Source organism: Ahaetulla prasina, chromosome 2 (assembly GCF_028640845.1).
Source record: "Ahaetulla prasina isolate Xishuangbanna chromosome 2, ASM2864084v1, whole genome shotgun sequence".
Taxonomy (NCBI): Eukaryota; Metazoa; Chordata; class Lepidosauria; order Squamata; family Colubridae; genus Ahaetulla; species Ahaetulla prasina.
In genome coordinates this window covers 283642445-283664356 of record NC_080540.1, presented here as the reverse complement: position 1 = coordinate 283664356, position 21912 = coordinate 283642445, and the positions used below count along the sequence as shown (strand labels likewise).

The following is a 21912-nucleotide window of genomic DNA, read 5'->3' as shown; positions in this document are numbered from 1 at the left end:
CTGGGGCAAGAAATGCAAATTTTAAGAATTTGGGGATAATCTATAAGTGATGGATCCTGAACCAAAAGGACAAGAAGGAATGACTATAACGTTTTTCTCTGATTGCCTTTTTTCACTTCTGACAGATACTCTCATCTGATACTCTAATTCCCTTTATCTTTCCACCTCCTTTCCCAGAGAGAAAGGGACAGAGATCTGAATTTATTTAAAGTTTTTTTTTTTCATACACAATTCAACCTCCTCCTATTTTTTTCACAACAATAACCCAGATGAGCTGAAAGACAGCAACCGGCCCAAATTCTCCCAGCTGGTTTTTTATGCCTAAGGTGGAACTAGAACGCACAGTACACAAACGGATGTATTTGAATGTTGGGGATTTTTGAAATTAGGACAACAGCCATAATTTGAAGGTCAGTTTGATGTCCAAGAACTCGATAACCTTTCAATCAATTCAATCAGGATAGAGCTGGAAGGGACTTTGGAGGTCTTCCAGTCCAACCCCACTGCTCAAGCTTGAGACTATAGCATTTCAAAAAAGTGACTGTCCAGTCCAGTGGTGGGTTGCTACCAGTTCTCCCCAGTTCAGGCGATCCAATAGCGCTGATGGTGAGGTGAGGTGAGTGAACCGGTTCACTCCGACTGTCCACTGGGCCCTCCCACCTGCCCCTGTGCTATACCTGCCTATATTTGCTCATTTTTAGCCCAGCTGATAGGTGCGGCAGAGCATATCGCCACGCCTCAGCTGTTCTGAAATGGAATGCGCGCAAAGCGCATGCACGAAGCGAATCGGTGGTAACACCAGTTGAAACGCACCACTGGTCCAATCCCTTCTTAAAAACCTCCAGTGATGAAGCACCCACAACTTCTGAAGGCAAGCTGTTCCGCTGATTAATTGTCCTCACTGTTAGGAAGTGTCTCCTTAGTTCAGGGGTCAGCAACCCACGGCTCTAGAGCCGCATGTGGCTCTTTCATCCCTCTGCTGCAGCTCCCTGTCGTCGGTCGTCTCCACAATTGATAGGACTTTCGGTTAGGACAGGTAGAGGAAAAAGATGCTAGGAGGAGACTCTATGGTGGGGGAACTGGACTTCCAGTGGGCACAGGAAAAAGGATGCCATGCTAGGAGGAAACTCTATGGTGGGGGAACCGGACTTCTGGTTGGCTCCAGAATTGAACAGGGGCTTCCGATTAGGACCTTTGTGGCTTTTTGAGTGTTTAAGGTTGCTGACCCCGCCTTAGTTCCAGGTTGCTTCTCTTCTTGATTAGGTTCCATCCATTGTTTCTTGTCCTGCCCTCAGGTGGCTTTAGAAAATAAATTGACCACTTCCTCTTTATAACAACCTCTCAAATACTAAAATACTGCTATCATGTCCTCCCTAGTCTTTCTTTTCTCTAGATTAGTCACACCCAATTCCTGCAACCGTTCATCATAGGGTTTAGTCTCCAGGCCTTTAAACATCCTAGTTGCTCTTCTCTGCTCATTTTTCCAAAGTCTCAACATCTTTTTCGTAGTGTGGCGACGAGAACTGACTACAGTATTCTACATGTGGCCTTACTTACTAAGGCTTTATAAAGCGATACTAATACTTCACGTGATTTTACAGAAGCGGAATTTTTTTTTTACTGCTTTCAAGTGGGATTTTTTTTTGACCTTCCAGTCTACCTGGTGGTTTCCCATCCAAGCTAACCCAAACCATCCAAGATCAGTTAAATGCTGCTACCCAGTGCTGTGGCCCATCAGCAGCCTACGGAGCTGGCAATGAAGTCGGACAGCAATGCGGCTTAGGTGGGGCCAGGGCCATCGGGGAGGGAGGTGCGGATTCCAGAGCCTCCAGAGACTGATAGTAGTGAGGCAGAGGAACGGGAGGAGCCTGTTCCTAATGCATGCATGAGAAGAGCTACCAGAAGGCAAGAGCAGCTCAAACAAAGAGGACAACTCAATGCCATAAGACCAGCAATGGCATTTGAGCTTTGCCGGAAAACAACGTTGTAGCTGCATCTTCTGCTTCGTCTATGTCTTTGTTTTTGTGGCTTCTGGAAATTTGCCAGGAAGGGCCTTTGGCAATCTGCCTAATTGGACTAAGGTTTGTGAGATAACTGAGGAATTTGTGTTGGGAGGCATTTGTTTTACTTTGAGTTGCACGAAGCTGGGAATGAAGTAATTCCTAGCTGTTCGAATAAAGTTTGTTTTTCACGGATTGAGTTTATTACCTGGGCCTGGGTCACAACACCCAGTTGGGCCAGATACTTAACTGCTTCTTCTTCTTCTTTGAGTACAAGAGAAAGCATGGGTGCTCAAAAACAAAAGCAGAAGCTTACCTCGCCAAACTCGTAGTAGGTGTCATCTTCCTTTTTCACCTCATGTTCCTTGAGCCATATCAGGGCTTCTGTGTAGTTCATGCGTTTAAAGGGGCGCTTGGGAGGCTCGAAGTTCTGCAATTACAGGTGAAAGACGCACCGGTAAAGATGGCAAGGCTTTAAAAACTACACCAGTGGGTTGGTTTAATTTTATTACAGGCAGTCCTTGACTTACAACAGTTCACTCAGTAACCATTCGAAGTTATAACAGCCCTGCAAAAGTGACTTATGACCGCTTTTCACACTTTACGACCGTTGCAGCATCCCCAAAGTCATGTGATCAAAATTCAAATGCTTGGCAACTGATTCACATTTATGATGGTTGCAGTGACCTGGGGGGGGGTGTGTGTGTCACATGATCAGCTTCTGCGATCTTCTGACAAGCAAAATCAATGGGGAAGCCAGATTCATTTAGCAACTGTGTTCCTAACTTAGCAGCTGCAGTGATTCACTTAGCAACCGTGGTAAGCAAAGTCATAAAATGGGGCCAGATTCATTTAACAAATGTGTCACATACCAACATAAATTTGGGGCCGTAAGTCGAGGACTACCTGTATCCAAGACATTCTATCTTGAAGCTGCCAGACATTCTGGCCACCAGCGAACCAAAACGTACATAGTTCTCAACGACGGGTTGCTTAGTGACCATTTGAAGCTATGACGGATCCTCCATAAGTTACTTATAAGCCCCTTGAGATCCAGTCTCCTTCCCCCCTGGGATCACATGACTGCATTTTGGTTGCTTGTCAACTGGCCAACATTTATGGCCGTTTGCAGGGCCTTGTGTTCACAGGACTGCAAATTACATTTTCCCCCCGAAGCTGGCATTTCGTTCTGATGTCTGAACAACAACAACAACAAAAACCTCCCACCCCGTAACGAACAATTATTAACCTTTGTAAAAAATAAATAAATCATAAAATCAGATCCAATCACATCATGACCAGCTTTACAATCATAACTTATGGCCGTATTTGGGGTCCTAACTCAAGGACTATCTGTACAAATGATCCTTTAAAAACGTTTCATATATTTGTGCCTGCCTCCCACTTCATTTCTATGGCCTCCCTTGTGCCATATTCTGGATTATTTAGATTAGATTAACAGAGTTGGAGGGGACCTTGTAGGTCATCTAGTCCAACCCACCCAGCCCACCCCAAGCAGGAGACCCTACACCAGTGATGGCTAACCTTTTTGCCATCGTGTGCCAAAAGCAGGGGGAGCGTGGGGGAGATTGCATGCACGTGTGCCCACACCCATAATTTAATGCACTCCAACTCCCTGTGCATGTGTGCGTGACCCCCCTACGCTCCCCTGCTTTTGGCATGTGATGGCTCGGTGGGCCCCTATTTTTCACCCTCCCTTGGCTCCAAAGGCTTTCTTGGAGCCTGGGGAGGGAAAAAATGGCCTTCCCCACCCTCCCATAGGTCCTCCGGAGGCCGGAAACAGCCATTTGCCAATTTCTGGTAGAACCGGAAGGCCTGTTTTTCATTCTCCCCAGACTCCAGAGCCTTTCTAGGAGCCTGGGGAGGGTAAAAATGGCCTCCCACCCCCAGGCCCTCCAGAGGCTGGAAACAGCCTGACTCCCAACTTCTGGTGGGCCCGGAAAGGCTAAAAATCAGCTGGCCGGAGCGCACATGCACTCCAGAGCTCAGCTAGGGCAATGCTCGTGTGCCCACTGATATGGCTCCGCGTGCCACCTGTGGCACACATGCCTTAGGTTTGCCATCACGGTTCTATACCATTTCTGAAAAATGGCAGTCCAACCTCTTCTTGAAAGCCTCCAGTGATGAAGCTCTCACAACTTCCGAAGGCAAGCTGTTGTTTTTTACAGAGAGGTTTGATTCTGCAACAAGAAAAGTTGGGTTTTTTGTCTCAGTCACTTACCGGATTGAGGGCATACACTAGATCAGACACTGGGGATTTGAGGACCCTATCCACCACATCACAGACGAGATCCTCCAGACGGTTCAGCAGGTCTTCATAGCTCATGAAAGGGAACTCCGCTTCAATGTGAGTATACCTGGAAGAAGAAACCAGGGACTTCATGAGAAAAAAGACTGGGAACCATCATGCAATTCCTCATCCCCTCCAGGTATGACCCTGACTGCTGAATGCACTTTTACAAACACATCCGGAGAAAGCATTACTCCAACTTAGGTTTGGACTGGATTATGTGTCTGCACACATCAGTTAACCATTTCTGGGAGAGTGGCAGAATGAAAGGATGGGAGGGAGAAGGATTATCTATCTATCTATCTATCTATCTATCTATCTATCTATCTATCTATCTATCTATCTATCTTTCCATCCATTTCTAGCTATCCATCCAACCACCCACCTAGCTACCCATCCATTCCTCAACCTGCCTATCTATCTACCCACCTCCATCCATTTCAATCAATGACTCTGGGCAGCTTACAATTCAAAAAATATATCACAATTAAAAATAATAAAAACATGATTAGGGGACTGGAGGCTAAAACATATGAAGAATGGCTGCAGGAACTGGGTAAGTCTAGTTTAATGAAAAGAAGGACTAGGGGAGACATGATAGCAGTGTTCCAATATCTCGGGGGTTGCCACAAAGAAGAGGGAGTCAAACTCTTCTCCAAAGCACCTGAGGATAGAACAAGAAGCAATGGGTGGGAACTAATCAAGGAGAGAAGCAACTTAGAACTAAGGAGAAATTTCCTGACAGTTAGAACAATTAACCAGTGGAACAACTTGCCTCCAGAAGTTGTAAATGCTCCAACACTGGAAGGTTTTTTGGGGGGGGGGCACTCCACACTCCCTCTCACATGCGCTCATGTCTCCCAGTAGAGACACGAAAATCATCTGGCTGGCGGGAGGTGCGTGGGCATGCGTGGTGGAGCTGACATGGGCGACAGCTCACATGCCCGCGGAGATGCCATGCGGGCCATAGATTCTATACCATTTCAGACAAATGGCTGTCTGGTTTCTTTTTAAAAACCTCCAGTGTTGGAGCATCCACAACTTCTGAAGGCATGTTGTTCCATTGGTTGATTGTTCCCGCCATTAGAAAAATTCTCCTCAGTTTTAGATTGCTTCTCTCACCTTGTTCCAGTCATCTCAAATGGAAAACAGTCCATGAGTTGAAGTCCACACATCTTAAAAGTTGCTAAGGTTGAGAAAAGGTGAAATAGGCACTTACTCAGAGAGATGCCTGCGTGTCCTTGACTGTTCTGCTCGGTAGGACTGGGCAATGCAGAAAGTGTCCCCCAAGGCTGGGATGCAGGTCTCCAAATATAGCTGGGATGACTGCGTCAGATAAGCTTCCTCGCCAAAATAATCCATTTTGAAGAGGGTTGATCCTCCTTCTACCTGCGTTTGAACCAGGGTTGGTGGGGTGATCTAAAGATAAAAGATGATGTTGTACAGGAATTCCATTTTGCACAGAGTTCAAGATAGAGAAACTACACCTGTTGGGGATTTTACCAAAAGAAAACTAAATAGCCAGAAATGTCCCAAAGGTGCTTTTTCAGGAGGCAACTGGACTTCCTTGGTTTTTTTTTGCTTTTGAAGACGTTTTGCTTCTCGCCCAAGAAGCTTCTTCAGCTTCTGACAGGATAGTGGGGAATGGAAGGATTTATATTCCTTGTAGACAGCTGGTCATCTGCATCTTTTTAGAGGGTGGTTGAAGCACTTGGAGGTTTATCTGTGTCCTGAGGGTCACCTGAGTGATGCTCCAGGTTCCTGTAATCTGCAATTTTTTTCTCTGGGAATCCATTCCTACTCCCACACCATTCAAAGGGTGTTCATCCCAAATTGTATAGCTAAAAGTCCAGTTGCTTCTTGAAAAAGCACGTTTGGGACAATCATGACCTGGATGACTGACAAATAGCTAGAAACTTTCTTAAAAAGTGAGGGCAGCAGGGAAGAGAGAAAAGAAATTCTAGAGCAGGGGTCCTCAATCTGGCCTATTCGCTAGCGGGCCATGTGGGGAGCTGGCTGGCGGGCACGCATGCATGGGCACAGCCCCAGTCACGCAAGCATCATAGCTTCTCAGGGCCTTCCTTGTGCAAACGTCGCAGGCACTCTCGACCCACTCGTGCGAGTGTCACGGGCACTTTCGGCCCCACTCACACAAGCGTCACGGGTGCTTGAGCCTCAGTCATGCGTGGGTCTTGGGCACTCTTGGCCCCACTCGTACATTTCAAGCGCTCAGGGTGTCAGATGTGCAAGCATAATGGGCACTCTCAGCCCCACCCAGGGTGCTCTTGGCCCCACTAGCGCAACGGGTGCTCATGTGCACACACACACACATGCCCACCCCTCCCACAAAACCCTCTTTCCCTTCTCCCCCCACTTCTGGGCCTCCAACCCAGAAACGTTGGGGAACTCTGCTCTATGTCAGGATTCCTACGGATGCCCTAATTAATTCATAAGCCTCAAGCCATGTTTCAAAAGAAATCCAGTTATTTTATTAGGAGCAACATGTCAGCACCTACCCACATGAAGTCAGCTCTGCCCCACGTAATTTATGGCCTAACTATCATCCTGTTTCCCCTCTCCTCCCAGCGTGTGTCATAAATCACATTCTCCCACAGAGAACTTTCACAGGCTGTAGAGAACATGCCTCTCTGGCTGGCTCTGGTAACCTAGGATGTAGCCTTGAGAATGAAATGTGCTTCTGGTTCCATCAGTTTCCTGTCCCCACCCCTGCCTATGGCAATTTGAGAGCAGACCAGGAATGCTTTATGAGTTGACACTCTTAAGAGTATTTTGGCATGATGCTCTCATCAACTTGAAAAAGCTTCTTTTACTACACGGGATAATATGAGACACCAATGAGTTTTGGCTTAAGAGCAGCAAAGCCAGAGGCATACTTACTTCATAATATCCGCGGTCAAAGAAGTGGTCTCGGAAGCACTGGATGACCGTGGAGCGCACCTTTAAGATTCTGCTCAAGGTTTCCCCCCGGATCATCATGTGCCGGTTGTTGAGCTGCACATCCACATCTGACTCTTCATTGACCAGGTTATCGGCTCCTCCGGCTGGAGCCAGACCAATGAGTTCCCAGTAGTCGCAACTCAGCTCGTGACCTCCTGGAGCCTGTGGGAGTTTCAGATTTTTAAAGACAGAAGACGCCAGTCTCAGGAGCATATAAAGAGATTATATAATGCGTTACTTGAAATAGATTCTGAAAGGGACTTGGTAAAGGACTGTATGATAAAGTGGGCACAAAATTTTCAGGAGCCAATATTATTGGAAACTTGGGAAAAAATTTGGGTTAGAAATGTTAAATTTACGCAGGCACAGAATTTAAGGGAAAATTTTTATAAAATGTTTTATAGATGGCATTTAGATCCTAAGAAACTATCGTGTACGTATCCAGATATGCAAGCAAAATGTTGGAGATGTAATTGTGATGATGCTACATATTTTCATATTTGGTGGACTTGCAAGAATATTAAGGCTTTTTGGATAAGAATTTGGTGGATTCTACAAAATGTTTTGAAAAAGAAGATAAAGTTCCTGCCGCAATTTTTTTTACTGGGAATTATCACGGACTGTACAGTAATTGAGACTAAATTGATTTTAAATCTAATAACAGCGGCAAGATTACTGATAGGACAGTATTGGAAGAAAAAAGAATTACCTACAAAAGAAGAATGGATATTGAAAGTTGCCAATTTGGCTGAGATGGCAAAAATCTTAGCCTTTTTGAAAGACAATATGCAAGAAAGATACTTAAATGAATGGAAAAAATGGATTGACTATATCCAAAATAGATATCAGACTAAGAGATATCAGACTGCCTTTGAATGATTAGGATATATTATTTCTGATTGTTATGGGGGAGGTTAGGATTTGATGAGAAATGCAGGAGTATAATTGACTTAAGAGGGAAAATTTTTAGCATATGTTTGTTTTATTTTTAACTATACCTTGTGTTTGTTCCGGGAAGTTGGGGGGGAGGGGTTTTTTTGAAGGGAAGGAGGAGGGGGGCAAGGGGGGAGGGGGGAAGGGAGGGAAGCTTTTTTTTTTGTAAAAACTTTTTCAATTAAAAAAAAGAAGACGCTACCACAATAACACTCACTAAGCGCTATCTGAACCTCACCGCTGTGAGAAAGTCGTGTTAGCAATTTCAGGTAGTCCTCGACTTACAACAGTTCATTTAGTGACCGTTTGAAGTTATAACAACACTGAAAAAAAGTGACTTACACTTTTTCCACACTTATAACCATGGCAGCATTCCCCTGGTCACATGATCAAAATTCAGATGCCTGGCAGCTGACTCATATTTGTGACGGTTGCGGTGTCCCTGGGTCATGGGATCCCCTTTTGCGACCTTCTGACAAGCAAAGTCATTGGGGAAGCCAGGTTCACTTAACAACCGTGTTATTAACTTAACAACACCTAATGGCAAAGGTTCACTTGACAACAGAGCAATGGTGGGTTGCCCCCGGTTCGTAAGAACCGGTAGTAAAACCGGAGGGAGGCTCCGCCCACTGACCCAGATGTCACCAGGAAGCTTCTGCGCAGAAGCGCGTGCGCGCAAGCAAAGCAAAGCGGCCCTGTTGCAAACCAGTAGTAAAGTGTAAGTAGAACCCACCCCTGCAACAGAGGCGAGAAAAGTGGTAACATGGGGCAAAATTCACTTAACAAATGTTTCCCTTAGCAACACAAATTTTGGGCTCAATTGGGGTCATAAGTCAAGGACTACCTGTACTTCATTGAACCAAAGGAGACGGTCACTGATCTCTCCCTTCTGGAATGTTCAGCGGATTTCAGATAAACCGATAAACCTTTTACATGTACAATCAATGTAAATGTCAGGGTTCCAAGTAACATCCCCCAACAGGCCTGAAGATGCAACGAGAAAGATGGCTTCCAAGCCTGACAGAAACTTTAAAGGGAAAAACCTGTAAACAGAAAATCAAACCAGCCCAAAGAAAACTGAATCAACTCCTTGACAAGAGAAAGAAAATGAGAGCCATTCACAAGAGACAGACCTATTAATACGTTAAAACTGGCTTTTACTCAAACAGGTAAAACAGCCCCTTCCCACTAGATCAGGGTTTGAGTTCACATATCATACTATTTATTTATTTATTAATTTATTTATTTAATTTATATATCGCCCTTCTCCTGAAGGACTCAGGGCGGTTTACAGCCAGATAAAAACAAAGTTACAACAAATTAAAAACATTTTAAAAATCTAATTCAAATTAGGCCGAAACGAATAAAAACAGTAATAAAATCATAATAAAACCCACATTTAAAATACATTAGGCCAGCCCTGCGCGATAAAACAAGGTCTTTAGCTCGCGTCGAAAGGTCCGGAGGTCGGGGAGTTGTCGTATCCCTGGAGGCAGCTCATTCCAGAGGGCAGGAGCCCCCACGGAGAAGACCCTCCCCCTGGGCGTCACCAGCGACATTGTTTGACTGATGGTACCTATGGGAGCGCACAGGTCACTGGGAGGCTATTGGTGGCAGCAGCTTGGTTTATTTTGACTTAGCATATTGGGTCTGGACCCAATGTTATTATTTCATAAACCATAGTTTGCAACTTAACTGCAATGGACAACCTGACAAAATTGTGGCTTATTCAAAAACCAATATTACACAAGCCATGACTCAGCACAATTTGCAAATTTGGCTGTGCTCTGAAACCAAGGTAACTTAAGATATATTGCTGGAAAAAGTTGGCAAAAGTTTGATCTCCACCTTACTAAATAAGTCACGCCGTCAAGCAAGAGAAAATTTCGAAAGTCAATTATTTCCTGGACATTAAAAAATTCCACTCAAAAGTTCAGCATGCCAGAAAGTCTAAAGTCCTCATTTTCTGACCTGACACACTAGTTTGCACACTCCTATTGTTCACTGACTGAATGACAGAATAAAGAAGTAAAGAAACAAACACCCTGCCTTTATGGCGGGCAACTTTCGAGCAACCATAAAGTCCTTAAAAAAGTAAAAATAAAATGCACTTACTTGCTTGCCTTCAGGAACCAGACTGAGGGTGCCATACACAGCAATGCTGCTCTCAGTTGAAAGGACCACACCATTGTAACATTGACACTACAGGGAGAAATAAAGGAACGTTTAGACTCTGTCACAGAGATTTAGAAAATAATAGTTTTGTGCCTTCAAGTCAGTCTTGACTTCTGGCAGTTGCTAAGACAAGTCCTTTCGGGGGGTTTTTGGCAACATTTTTGGAAGTTGTTTGCCATTGTTTCATTTCTTCCTAAGGCCAGTGATGGGATTCAGCCAGTTCGGGCAAACCGGTAGTTAAATTAATGACTGGCCCCGCCCCTTTCTATCCCGCCCCTTCCTGGAGTCCCCTTGCGCCCCATTTTGGCTCCCAGAGAGGCCTACTAGGCCCAAAGTGGGGTTCAGTGCCTCCCCATGGCCCATTTTTATTCCCAGGAGCTTCCAGGGAGGCCGCCTAGGCCAAAAACGGGGTGCGGTGCCCCCCCCATGGCCCATTTTCACTTCCAGGGAGTGAAGGCTAGAGCACCCAATCAATCTATTCGCTGCCTCCCAGCTGATTGGCAGGGTCGGTCTATTGTTGCCTCCCAGCTGATCTGCTAGGTCTTCTTTTGTTGCCCTGCACAGGAGAACGGAGCTGGAAAGCAAGTTGGTGGGGTGGGGAGGGAATGGAGATTTTGCAGTATCCTTCCCCTGCCACACCCATCAAGTCATGCCCACAGAACCAGTAGTAAAAAAAAATTGAATCCCACCACTGCCTAAGGCTGAAAGAAAGTGAACAGCCTCCGTGGCTAAGGCACGACTATAACTCACCGTTTCTTGGCTTCTGCCCAGATGCCTTAACCATTACACCAAACTGGTTCTCAAAAATAATAATCAGGGGAAAACCTGTTTTCTTATTCATTTTAATGCATTCAGTCACACCATATTGTAACAATATTTGCCAGCACTTCTAGTCACTATTTAGGAAGGAAGGAAATAGTAAACAGAACTTCATATAGGAACACAAATCTATACAGAATGGATGAATATTTTTACAGTAGGTTGAAGACTAAAGAACATGAAACCAAGATAAAAATGAAAAGAAAAGATTCTAATCATATAAGGAACAACCATATTAAATGTAATTTCTCCTCATGCGTTTAGGATCTCTTCTGTTCTTTCACCCTGAAAACTACAATTTTGGGACAAATTTGGAAGGGTGCTGGGTCTATACCCAAAGCTCCTGAGGAAAGGATGAAATGTTGCCCCAGAAAACTGGAATGCAAAGTAATTTGATGTAGGTGAAGAAACACTAATGCCGAAAGCATTAGCAGAAAACTGGAACATTGTAGAATCTACCTTCTGGGAGAAAATAAAAGCCGTAAGATAAAAAGTTGGAAGGACGGGTGAAGTTTCACTAATAAAAAACAGCAAGGTTGCATGATGATAATGCAAGATTGTGTGATGAATAACATCTGGCTGCATGAGGAACATCTGGTTGGCCTTTGTGGGATAAGGTTAGAACTTGGATCTGATCTCCGGGCTATGCCCCACAATAGCCAACAAAATGTTGCCACTTCAACGATGCTGTTTAGTGATATTGTCGTGTCCCACTCCTCCTCTGATGGCCAGGTCTGGGAAGTCTGTATCAAGCGTGGCTACGAAGCCTCTGCAGCTTTGCCAAATTCCTGTCAGAGTTCTCAGGGCAGGCAGGAATCCAAGGTGTGACTTCAGCAACCAGATAAGACTGCCTGACTCAAGGAATGCCAAAAAGCAGATCCTTTATATAGGCCATGGGGTGTGGCTCCATGACTCAGCACTTATCCAGGCCTGCCCCTCCCTTCCTTTTGCTGACGTCGCCTCTCCATTCTCCGGAAGTGGGGATCTGTCCACTTTTCGTCTTCCTGCTCAGCTGCCGGCAATTCTAGCTCGTGGCTGGCTTCATGCTCACATGCTATAGGAGGGAGGTTTGTTTGCTCAGTCTGTCCGGGCATGGTGCCAGGGCTGGGGGCTGGAGGCATGCCAGGCCATTCTTCTTCACTATCAGTCTCTGGCTGAGATAGCAGGAGATGGGAGGGCTGCGGAGAGGAGGGCGGGCGAGGCACAACAGATATCCTTCCTATAACAATGGAGATTTTCCACAGAACTGAAAAGACGATGTACCTTAAGAGAACTTTTCCACCTTTCTTTCACCATGTGTTTGACTTTCAATTGATTTTAGGACTGCTAGAATAAAATTAACAAGGCTATGAAATTTTGACATGCTTCAGAAAGGACTAAAAAGGGAATTTACCAGTTCATCTGACAAGACGCACTGAAGGAAGCCTGTGCCATCTCTTAAGACAATAAACATCAAGTTTTTCCCTGTATAACAAGAGAAAGAATATAAACTGTATAATCATTTAATTTCTATGTTAGTGAAAAAACTGTTTCTCTTCCCACCCATCATTTCAAAACTCATTCTACTGAAAGCTTTCAGAAGTAGATAAATAGAAATAAGTAGATAAATAGAAGTAGAAGCTGAAAAAAAAATCTGATGGCACCCTAAGACCTACCGTATTTTTCGGAGTATAAGACGCACCGAAGTATAAGACGCACCTTAGTTTTTGGGGAGGAAAATAAGAAAAAAGCTGATTGGTAGGTGGATGGGCCTCCCGGAATACCCACAATCAGCTGTTCCCAGAGGTGAATTTTAGCAGCAGGTTCCTTGGTTGTGAGCTCTGTGCCTTGCTTTTTTTTCTGCCTCTGAAACTTCTGAAACTCTGTTTCAGAAAAAACTTTTTTTGCCTGTCTTTGAAAGCCTCCGAAACAAGAAAAAAAAGCCTCTGAAGCTCTGTTTGGGGGCTTTTTTTCCTGAAGCTCTGTTTGGGGGCTTCTTTTCTGAAACTTCGTTTCTGATGCTTTTTTCAGCCTCTGAAACCTCCGTTTGAGAAGCTGGGCGGGGCTACATTCGGAGTGAAAGATGCACCCAGATTTTCACCCTCTTTTTTGGGGAAAATACTCGGAAAAATATGGTAGTCTAGGGGGTGAAAAGCTTTAATGTGTGGCAGACACATTGACATTTTTGACGGAAGGTGAGGCATGTTAGGGTTAGAGGTCAAAATATATGACACTGAAGCTCAAATTGGCTTATTGGCACCACTGGAGGCAAAGTTAGTCCTGACAAGGAGAGCCTCTTTATAAACGTATGTAAATGACAAGCATACATCTAATTAGATATAGCAGCAACTGGATAATCGCACTGGATATAAAGAGCAAGTATTGATTGGATATAATTCATCATGTTCCTAGAGTTATCAGCGGGGCAACTTCCTTCTGTTTTCCCAGAACACTGATCACCTCTCAGTATCTTTTCCCAGCTTAACATTCACTCCTTGATCTTCTAAATCAGGGGTCTCCAACCTTGGCAACTTTAAGACTTGTGGACTTCAACTCCCAAAGCTGGCTGAGGAACTCTGGGAGTTGAAGTCCACAAGTCTTAAAGTTGCCAAGACTGGAGACCCCTGTTCTAAATCACCATTTCTCAATCTTGGCAGTTTTAAGATGTGTGTCCTTCAAACACCCTCCCCCCCCCATTCAAATATCCATGCTGCCTAGGGAATTCTGGGAATTGAAGTCCATACATCATAAAGTTGCTGAAATTGAGAAACATTGTTCTACAAGCAATCCTCACTTATTGGCTGCAAATTACCCAGGCGATAAGCATGTCACATGACTGCAAATTTCTCCCAGCTTCTCCACTGGCTTAGCTTGTTGGAAGCCATCTGTGAAGGTCACAAATGGTGATCATGAGATCACAGTATGCTGCATCCGTTATAAATGCTTGCCAAATGCCCCAATGACAATTATATGATTGTGGGGACACTACTTCAAACCCTGGTCATAATTCTCCTATTTTGGTGCTTCAAATGATTGCTGAACAAATGATTGGTAAGCGAGGACTACATTATAGATCCGTGATGATGAAACCTATGGCGAATGTGGCATGTGGAGCCATCTCTGTAGGCACGTGAGCCGGTGCTCTGCCCCCCACACAGGCCCCACCACCCACGCAGGCCCACGGGCCTCCCACCGGCTAGCTGATTTTTGGGTCTCTGCCGTGAGGCGCATACACGGGGCTGGGGGGGTGTCGCAGGCGCATATGTGGGGTGGTGGTGCAGGTGCCAACGCACCCAGTTTTTGTTTCCAGGGAGGCCTCCTAGACCAAAACGGGGGAACGGCACATGGTGCCCCCCCCCGTTTTTGGTTCCAGGAGGCTTCAGGGAGGCCTGCTAGCACCAAAATGGGGGTCGTGCGTGCATGCGTGGGGGGAGCACGAGGAGTTGCACACGCATGTGGCAAGGGAAGTGCGGGGGGGTGTCACTTGCACATGCGTGAGTGGTGGGGCCTGCACGGGGGGCATTGCATTATGGGTGTCGGCACACGCGCTGTTGCGCGCATGCTTTCGGCACCCGAGGGGAAAAAGGTCCCCCATCACTGTTATAGATGCCTATGATTGTACAGATAGGTTAAGCTTTTCTGAGAAAGTTGTATTTCTCGCCATGTGGCTGAGTAGACTATTTACCATCATCTAACTCCAATTTATATTCCATCACATCTGCAGCCCATAGGAGAGCTAATAATGGGGCAGTTGGGAGACAGTGACACTTGCAAGCATCAAAACATCCAGATCTTCTGGAACACGGGTGTCAAACGTGCCGCATCGTGTTGCTGTCACGCAACATTTTTCCCATTTGTGGAGCTGGGCTGGGCGTGGCCTGCATATGATGCATCCAGCCTGCGGCCCGCCAGTTTGACACCCCTGTTCTGGAAGAACCTTTCCATTGTGCTAGATGGTACTCACCCTGCCTACGCAATCGATGGACCCAACCAAACACCTTTACTCTCTCCCCTCTGTAGGCTTCCAGGGTACGAATCTTCACCTGTAAAAAGACAGGTAATTTAACATACAAAGAGACGGGTTTCTGATTCAGAATCCAGAAATGCATCTTTTAAAAGATGCTGGTGCTGATGTTTTCCTAGCCAGAGGTTACTCAACAATCCCTGTTCAAAGCTTAGGATGCCGATACTGCTACTGCCCTAAACAGGAATCCTCCAATTTCTTTCATTAATTACACAGGCTAACTACACAGGTAGGCACAATAACAGCCATATTAGTCACTAGCTGGACGCCCGTGCTTCGCTACGAAACTATGTACCCGGGCTTGATAAATTGACACTTACAGCCTGAAACTTAATGCAGAATGTGTAACTACGTAGCATCAGACTGTGTTAATATAATGCAACTGGCAATTGGAGCAGAGGGGGAGGGGAAGTAGAATGTCCCAGCCTGCAGCATCCATCTGGCTAGCATCCTATCAGTGTGTGTGAGAGTTGAGGGGTGTTTGGAAACTCAAACAGTATTTAACATAACATAACATAATAACAGAGCTGGAAGGGACCTTGGAGGTCTTCTAGTCCAACCCCCTGCCCAGGCAGGAAACTCTACAGCATTTCAGACAAATGGCTATCCAACATTTTCTTAAAAATTTCTTAAAAAGTGTTGGAGCATTGACAACTTCTGCAGGCAAGTTGTTCCACTTATTGATTGTTCTAACTGTCAGGAAATTTCTCCTTAGTTCTAAGTTGCTTCTCTCCTTGATTAGTTTCCACCCATTGCTTCTTGTTCTACCCTCAGGTGCTTTGGAGAATAGTTTGACTCCCTCTTCTTTTTGGCAACCCCTGAGACATTAGAACACTGCTATCATGTCTCCCCTAGTCCTTCTTTTCATTAAACTAGAAATACCCAGTTCCTGCAACCGTTCTTCATGTTTTAGCCTCCAGTCTCCTAATCATCTTTGTTGCTCTTCTCTGCACTCTTTCTAGAGTCTCAACATCTTTTTTACATCGTGGCAACCAAAACTGAATGCAATATTCCAAGTGTGGCCTTACCAAGGCATTATAAAGTGGTATTAACACTTCACGTGATCTTGATTCTATCCCTCTGTTTATTATTTGCTGTGTGAGCAAGGAGGAGACAGAAAGGAGGCTATGTGTGGCTTAGCTCAACTGTTCTGTAGTGAAGCTGCTTGCTGCTGTAAAAGTAAAACTGAAACTGAAATTCCTCTGCTTGTGTTTTGCATTTGGAACAGATTTCTTTTCAGGTGGCGAGGGGGAGTAGAACTCCTTAGCATCAGAGCGTATTAATAATAATATGGAAAATACTAATGCTCTGATGGTCATTTCAAAAAATCCTTTCTTAGTGAGCACCTAGAAGCCAAGAGGAACATACGTGGTAAATTTCAAGTTTGTAGGCTTTACGGTTCTGGAGATTTCGTGATTAATGCGTGTTTTTTGCTTTTAAATATACAGATTGGCAACATGCGTGCAAAAATCCCATTGGTAGGGAAATCCTCTTTGGTTACGGTTGGGCCCCCATGAAATCATTGAGAAAAATCAAGTGACAAAAAGTTCAGAGAGGTGCACTATAGTTAGGGACAGGGGTGGGATTCAGCCGGTTCGTACCAATTCGAGCGAACCGGTAGTTGTGACCTGTGGGTGAGCCTGCCAACCCGCCCAGGTGCTATGCTGTCCTATTTAGCTGCGTTTTTTAAGCTTCATGCATGCATGGAAGGCCTGCGTGTGAATGAAGCGAGCGTGCACCCACTCTCGTATTTTTGGTGCTGGGGTGAACCGGTTGTTAAATTATGCGAATCCCACCTCTGGTTAGGGGGATGTGTATCCTCAGATATCTTCTTTATCATAATAGAGATATAGGCTTTCCTGTGCAAACCAATCTGATATGCATCAGGAATTTCTATAGTACAGCTGGAACATCTTCTGATACACATGCGTATCCCTCTCACTTGGTTACAGAGACTCACCAGGGGGAAAAAATCTGGATACTACCTAACTATCACTCTATCATTTTAATTTTAGCCATTTATCCCTCTATCACTATCCCTTTATCACTATCCCTGACCTTCGTCAAAAAAAACTGTTGCCACCCCTTACACTTACACACACACATACATTTTATGCCTTTGCTCCAGATACAGAGAAAAAATGGCTAAGCTAGTAACTGGATTTTCTTAAATTTTCTTAAATTTTCCGCAAGATCAGTTTGGCAGCTTCTGTGGCAGGGTGATGCAGCAAAGACCGCACAACAGGAATTTGACAGAGCCTCCCCATTACCGTTTTCTGAGTAAATGTGTACAAGATCCCTCCAGATCACCCAGCCATGCCATCAAAGTTAGATCATGTTATTTTCAGTGCATACACACAATGCAGATTTTAATCCATACTGAGTAATTGCCAGCATGCCATTTTAGAATCTGTTAATAGGATCATTCATATGGGGAAGATCAAAAAAAAAAAAAAGACAAGATGGTGGCGGCTGAATTTACAATTGCAGTTGACTTTTTAAATGTCCTCCCTACGATGGGCACTCTGATCTGAAAGGCTATTACTTTCTCCTTGAGGATACTTTCAATATAGTTGGGGTTTCAACGTTACAAACAGCTATAGAGCTAAAAATATAATCTAGTATAGAGTCTTCCCAAATCTGATGCAATCTCAACACCTTAACCACCCTAGACCTCTGGAGAGTGCCAGTAGATCAGAGGCTGTTTTATATTCAGTTTCTTGCAAAATTCTCCCAACATCCCCGCTATCTGGCTGGGAATTCTGGAATTTGCAATCCCAAAATTTGCTGGGGAAAACTTGGGGCCAGGATAGATCTGGAATTTGGGGTGAGTATTGTAAACACAGGAGGAAGAAGGAGAGGGGGGGGAGGGAGAAAGAGAAAAGGAAGGAAGGAAGGAAGGGAGGGAAAGAAGGAAGGAAAGGAAAGGAAAGGAAAGGAAAGGAAAGGAAAGGAAAGGAAGGGAAGGAAGGAAGGAAGGAAGGAAGGAAGGAAGGAAGGAAGGAAGGAAGGAAGGAAGGAAGGAAGAAAGAAAGAAAGAAATTTAAAGTATAAATGAGAGTCTGGTGTGATAGGGAAGAACACTGAGGCAGACCAAGGCATGCAGATACCATGTTACCTACCCTTCTGCCGTCAAGCTAATTTCCACCTATATCACATACCATTTCCCCCAACATGTTGCGAGTTCACAATGTGCGTTGTTTTTCTGAGGATGTTACTCACACGTTTGGGCTCCGGGAGGCTGAGGTCTTTCTTAACGATAATTTTCTTTGCTTCCTCCAAGTTCTTTTCACGTCGCAATGAATCTTCTGCCTATAGATTAGGTTTGGGGATCTGATTAAAAAATCTTGACCTAGAAGATTGGGGGATATCTCCTATGATATGTGGCTTATCCTAATATGAGAATGAAGCCAATGTAACTTTAGTCAAACAAACCATGTCTTATGGATGCCAATTCCCAGGATTCTGACTTCAATTCCCAGGATTCTGAGTCGTATTCACCAGAGAATCCTGGGAGCTGACAGTGCCAAGGCGGGAAGGCTAGCTTAGCATGAAATGTAACTTCAGCCATGGCAAGCTGATTCTCACATTTATAACAACCCACAATGGATGGTTTGCACCTTACTGTGAGCCAACACAAATCACATTATTGCTTCATTTTATGCCCGAACAAGTTGTGACAACTTGCCAAATATTTCTCTAGAAGTTTAATGAATAAGTGACAATTTAAACCTGACACTGAATGGCCCAATTGTAACTTATTTATTAAACCATGATTATTCTTGACAGTTGCTTCCTTTTGAATGGTTACACTCCAGAGCTCTGATGTATCTGCCAAGAGCTTTTGAAGATAAATGCAAAGGTTCAAGATAAGAAGATAAACTGGACTAACAATCTGAATGGTGATGACACTCCAGAAGGACTTACATATTATTCAGAGCCACTTGGATCTGGATCCACTGATCTGTAATCCATTTGGATTCAGATCTACTGGTCTGGAATGCTGGTTTATGCAAGGATCAGCAGATGACTGGGTTCCCCGTTCATATTAGATTATGGTTTGCTTATCTGGGTTTAATAAGATTCACACATCACATCACATTTCACATCAGTGAAAACAAATGCCAAGATGCCTTAAGACAGGGGTTTCCAAACTTGGCAACTTTAAGACTTGTGGACTTCAACTCCCAGAATTCCTCAGCCAGCCATGCTGGCTACGGAATTCTAGGAATTTCACAAGGCAATGCTTCAACCCAGCTGATGCTTTGAAAACCTCCTGTTCTGTAAGGTGATATGGAAATCTGTGAATTTGGAGACTAATCTACAATAGTTCTCTCCCACATTACTTAATGCCACGGATGGTCCAACTGCATTTAAATCTCTCTCTCTGCTCTCATTTGTTTCAAAGAACAAATTAAAAGGACATCTAGAACAGGGGTCACCAACCTTTTGGACCTCAGGGACCACTAAATTCATAATTTTAAATCCCGTGGACCACTAATATGGTCTGCCTAATGACCAGCTGGGTGGGCATGGCTAGGTGGTCATGTGACTGGGTGGGCGTAGTCAGCTTGATGTCACTCACATTGAGGGGTGCCTCAGAGGCCTCTATTCGCCCCTCCCCAGGCCACTCCACGCCTGCCTGCCTGGGCTCCTTAGGGACCCAACAGGAAGCAGTTGTTGGAGCTAAGCAGCCACCACGAGAAAGAGTTGGCAAAACAGCTCAGTTCAAATTTGATCTGACCAAGAAGGGGGCTCAGCAGAAGCACCTCATTGAGGACTACAAGCATAGGCTTCCTAAGCAGAGGGAATACTACGGGAGTGCAAGGCCAGGTACTGGCGCCTGGAGGCTCAGCGGGCTGAGATGGTCAGCCAGTTCTAGGCCATGATACAGTCCCACTGGAACAAGGCCCTCCGGCTCTTCGGCACCAGCGGCGCTTCCCCCCAGCCTTCCCCTAAAGCCCCGCACCAGGAGGGTGAAGCAGACCCCAAGTTGGAATTTCTGCCTCCCCCCGACCTGCACAAAAAGACCGCAAAGGGAGAGACTCTCTGCAGTAACACAAGTGTTCATTGCACCTATCCGGCCCAGGGGCTGTAGTTTGAGGACCCCTGGTCTAGTGCAATATAAAAAATGCAAATAATTTTTCTGCAGACCACCAAATTTTTGGTGACCGCTGATCTAGAACACTGACATCCTTGAGCATTTCAGAAGGTAGTTGCCAACTTACCTCTTTCTTTTCTCTGGCTTCACTCTTCTGCTGCTCTCTCTGCCACAGCTTTTTCACATTCTTGAGTTGGCTCTTGGAGATAGTTTCCCATCTCTAGGTAGATTAAGAGAGTAACAAGAGTCACAGGGCTGACTTTTGAGCCAGACAAAAAAAAAATCTTCAAACCACCACGCCATTTCTAACTTTGGCAAGGACTCTTTCGGCTGTTGCTTCACAAAAGCTGGTATTCAGTTAAAACCAGAATATGAACATTGATTCAACCACCATTCCCTCTTCTTTGCTGCCAAGACAATATGTGTCATTCCTTACGTCAGTGTTTCTCAACTGTGGCAACTTGAAGATGTGTGAACTTCAATTCCCAGAACTCCCCAGCATGGATGGATGGATGGATGGATGGATGGATGGATGGATGGATGGATGGATGGATGGATAATTCGGGGAGTTGAAGTCCACACCTCTTTCAACTGCCAAGGATGAGAAACACTGGTTTGTATAGCCACCAATGAACAGAGAAGTGTCAGAGGTAGCTAGTCATCATCATCAAGTTTAGTTATTGGTGACATCTAATTATTTACAAGCGTATCAAGGATAGCAACCCAGACCCTCTTAAAAATGAAATACTAATGAGCTGCTCAATAGAACAGGGGGAAACTTTGGGAAGAGATCAGAAAATGAAGCGTGCAAGGGAGAGAAGAAAATATATTCCCTCTGCCTATCCCAAGAAAACAATAATAGCCACATACCACACTTCAACATGATGTAGTAAGACTCAAGTTTTAATAATTAAAATAGTTTTTTCACGAGTTCATTTAAGATCCCGATTATAAAATCATCTAAGCTGAGATCACAATTACATCTGGTGAATTTCAGAAACTTTGTTGTTGTTCTGACCTAGGTTTCCTGAGTCATTAAAACACACGAGTAGTCCCAAAAACCTCTTTTATTGCAACAGCTATGAATTCTGTTCATTCACAGATGAGTCCCAATTAGTTGCAAAAAGTCCTTCGGGATAATCACCCACCTTTATTTCCCTGCCAAAGAAATAATTGGCAAAGCCACACAGAATCTAGAATCAAACAGAGCTTCAGGCTTTAAGCTGAACAGAATGAACAAATGTTGCTTCCTGCAAAGGCCCACATGCCTTTGCTTCTCTTATGGGAGTCTTATGGGAGGGGCCAATCATCTCCCAGCCCTACTTCCGAGTCGTCCCTTTTGTTTTAGCTGTTCTTGCCTTCTGGCAGCTCTGCGTATGCGCACACTGGGATCAGGTTCCCCCTGGTTCCTCTGCCTCGCTGAGGTCCGACTCTGGAGGCTCCGGAGGTAGCACGTACCTCCTAGATGGCCCTTTCTCTGCCTCCAACGCAGAGCCCTCGTCCGAGCCTTTCCCAGACTCCAGGACTGGCCCAAGGTTCTCCCTACCCTCCTCACTGTCCGATTCTGCTACCAGATCTGAAGGCTGCCGGCGTACCACAGCAGTTGCTGCTG

The 21912-nt window shown here is 44.9% G+C and overlaps 1 protein-coding gene across 1 annotated transcript in view; it reads right to left on the bottom strand.

Annotated features, from left to right (window-relative positions):
• NARS1 (asparaginyl-tRNA synthetase 1) overlaps positions 1-21912 on the bottom strand; it is a 34868-nt gene that overhangs the window by 6923 nt on the left and 6033 nt on the right. The window contains exons 4-12 of the mRNA XM_058170490.1: positions 20428-20520; positions 18422-18511; positions 15140-15218; positions 12590-12660; positions 10318-10404; positions 7210-7431; positions 5531-5730; positions 4243-4378; positions 2317-2430 (exon numbers count right to left, since the gene is read on the bottom strand). Coding sequence (XP_058026473.1) covers positions 2317-2430; positions 4243-4378; positions 5531-5730; positions 7210-7431; positions 10318-10404; positions 12590-12660; positions 15140-15218; positions 18422-18511; positions 20428-20520 — 1092 coding nt within the window. The remainder of the gene's footprint in view (positions 1-2316; positions 2431-4242; positions 4379-5530; positions 5731-7209; positions 7432-10317; positions 10405-12589; positions 12661-15139; positions 15219-18421; positions 18512-20427; positions 20521-21912) is intronic.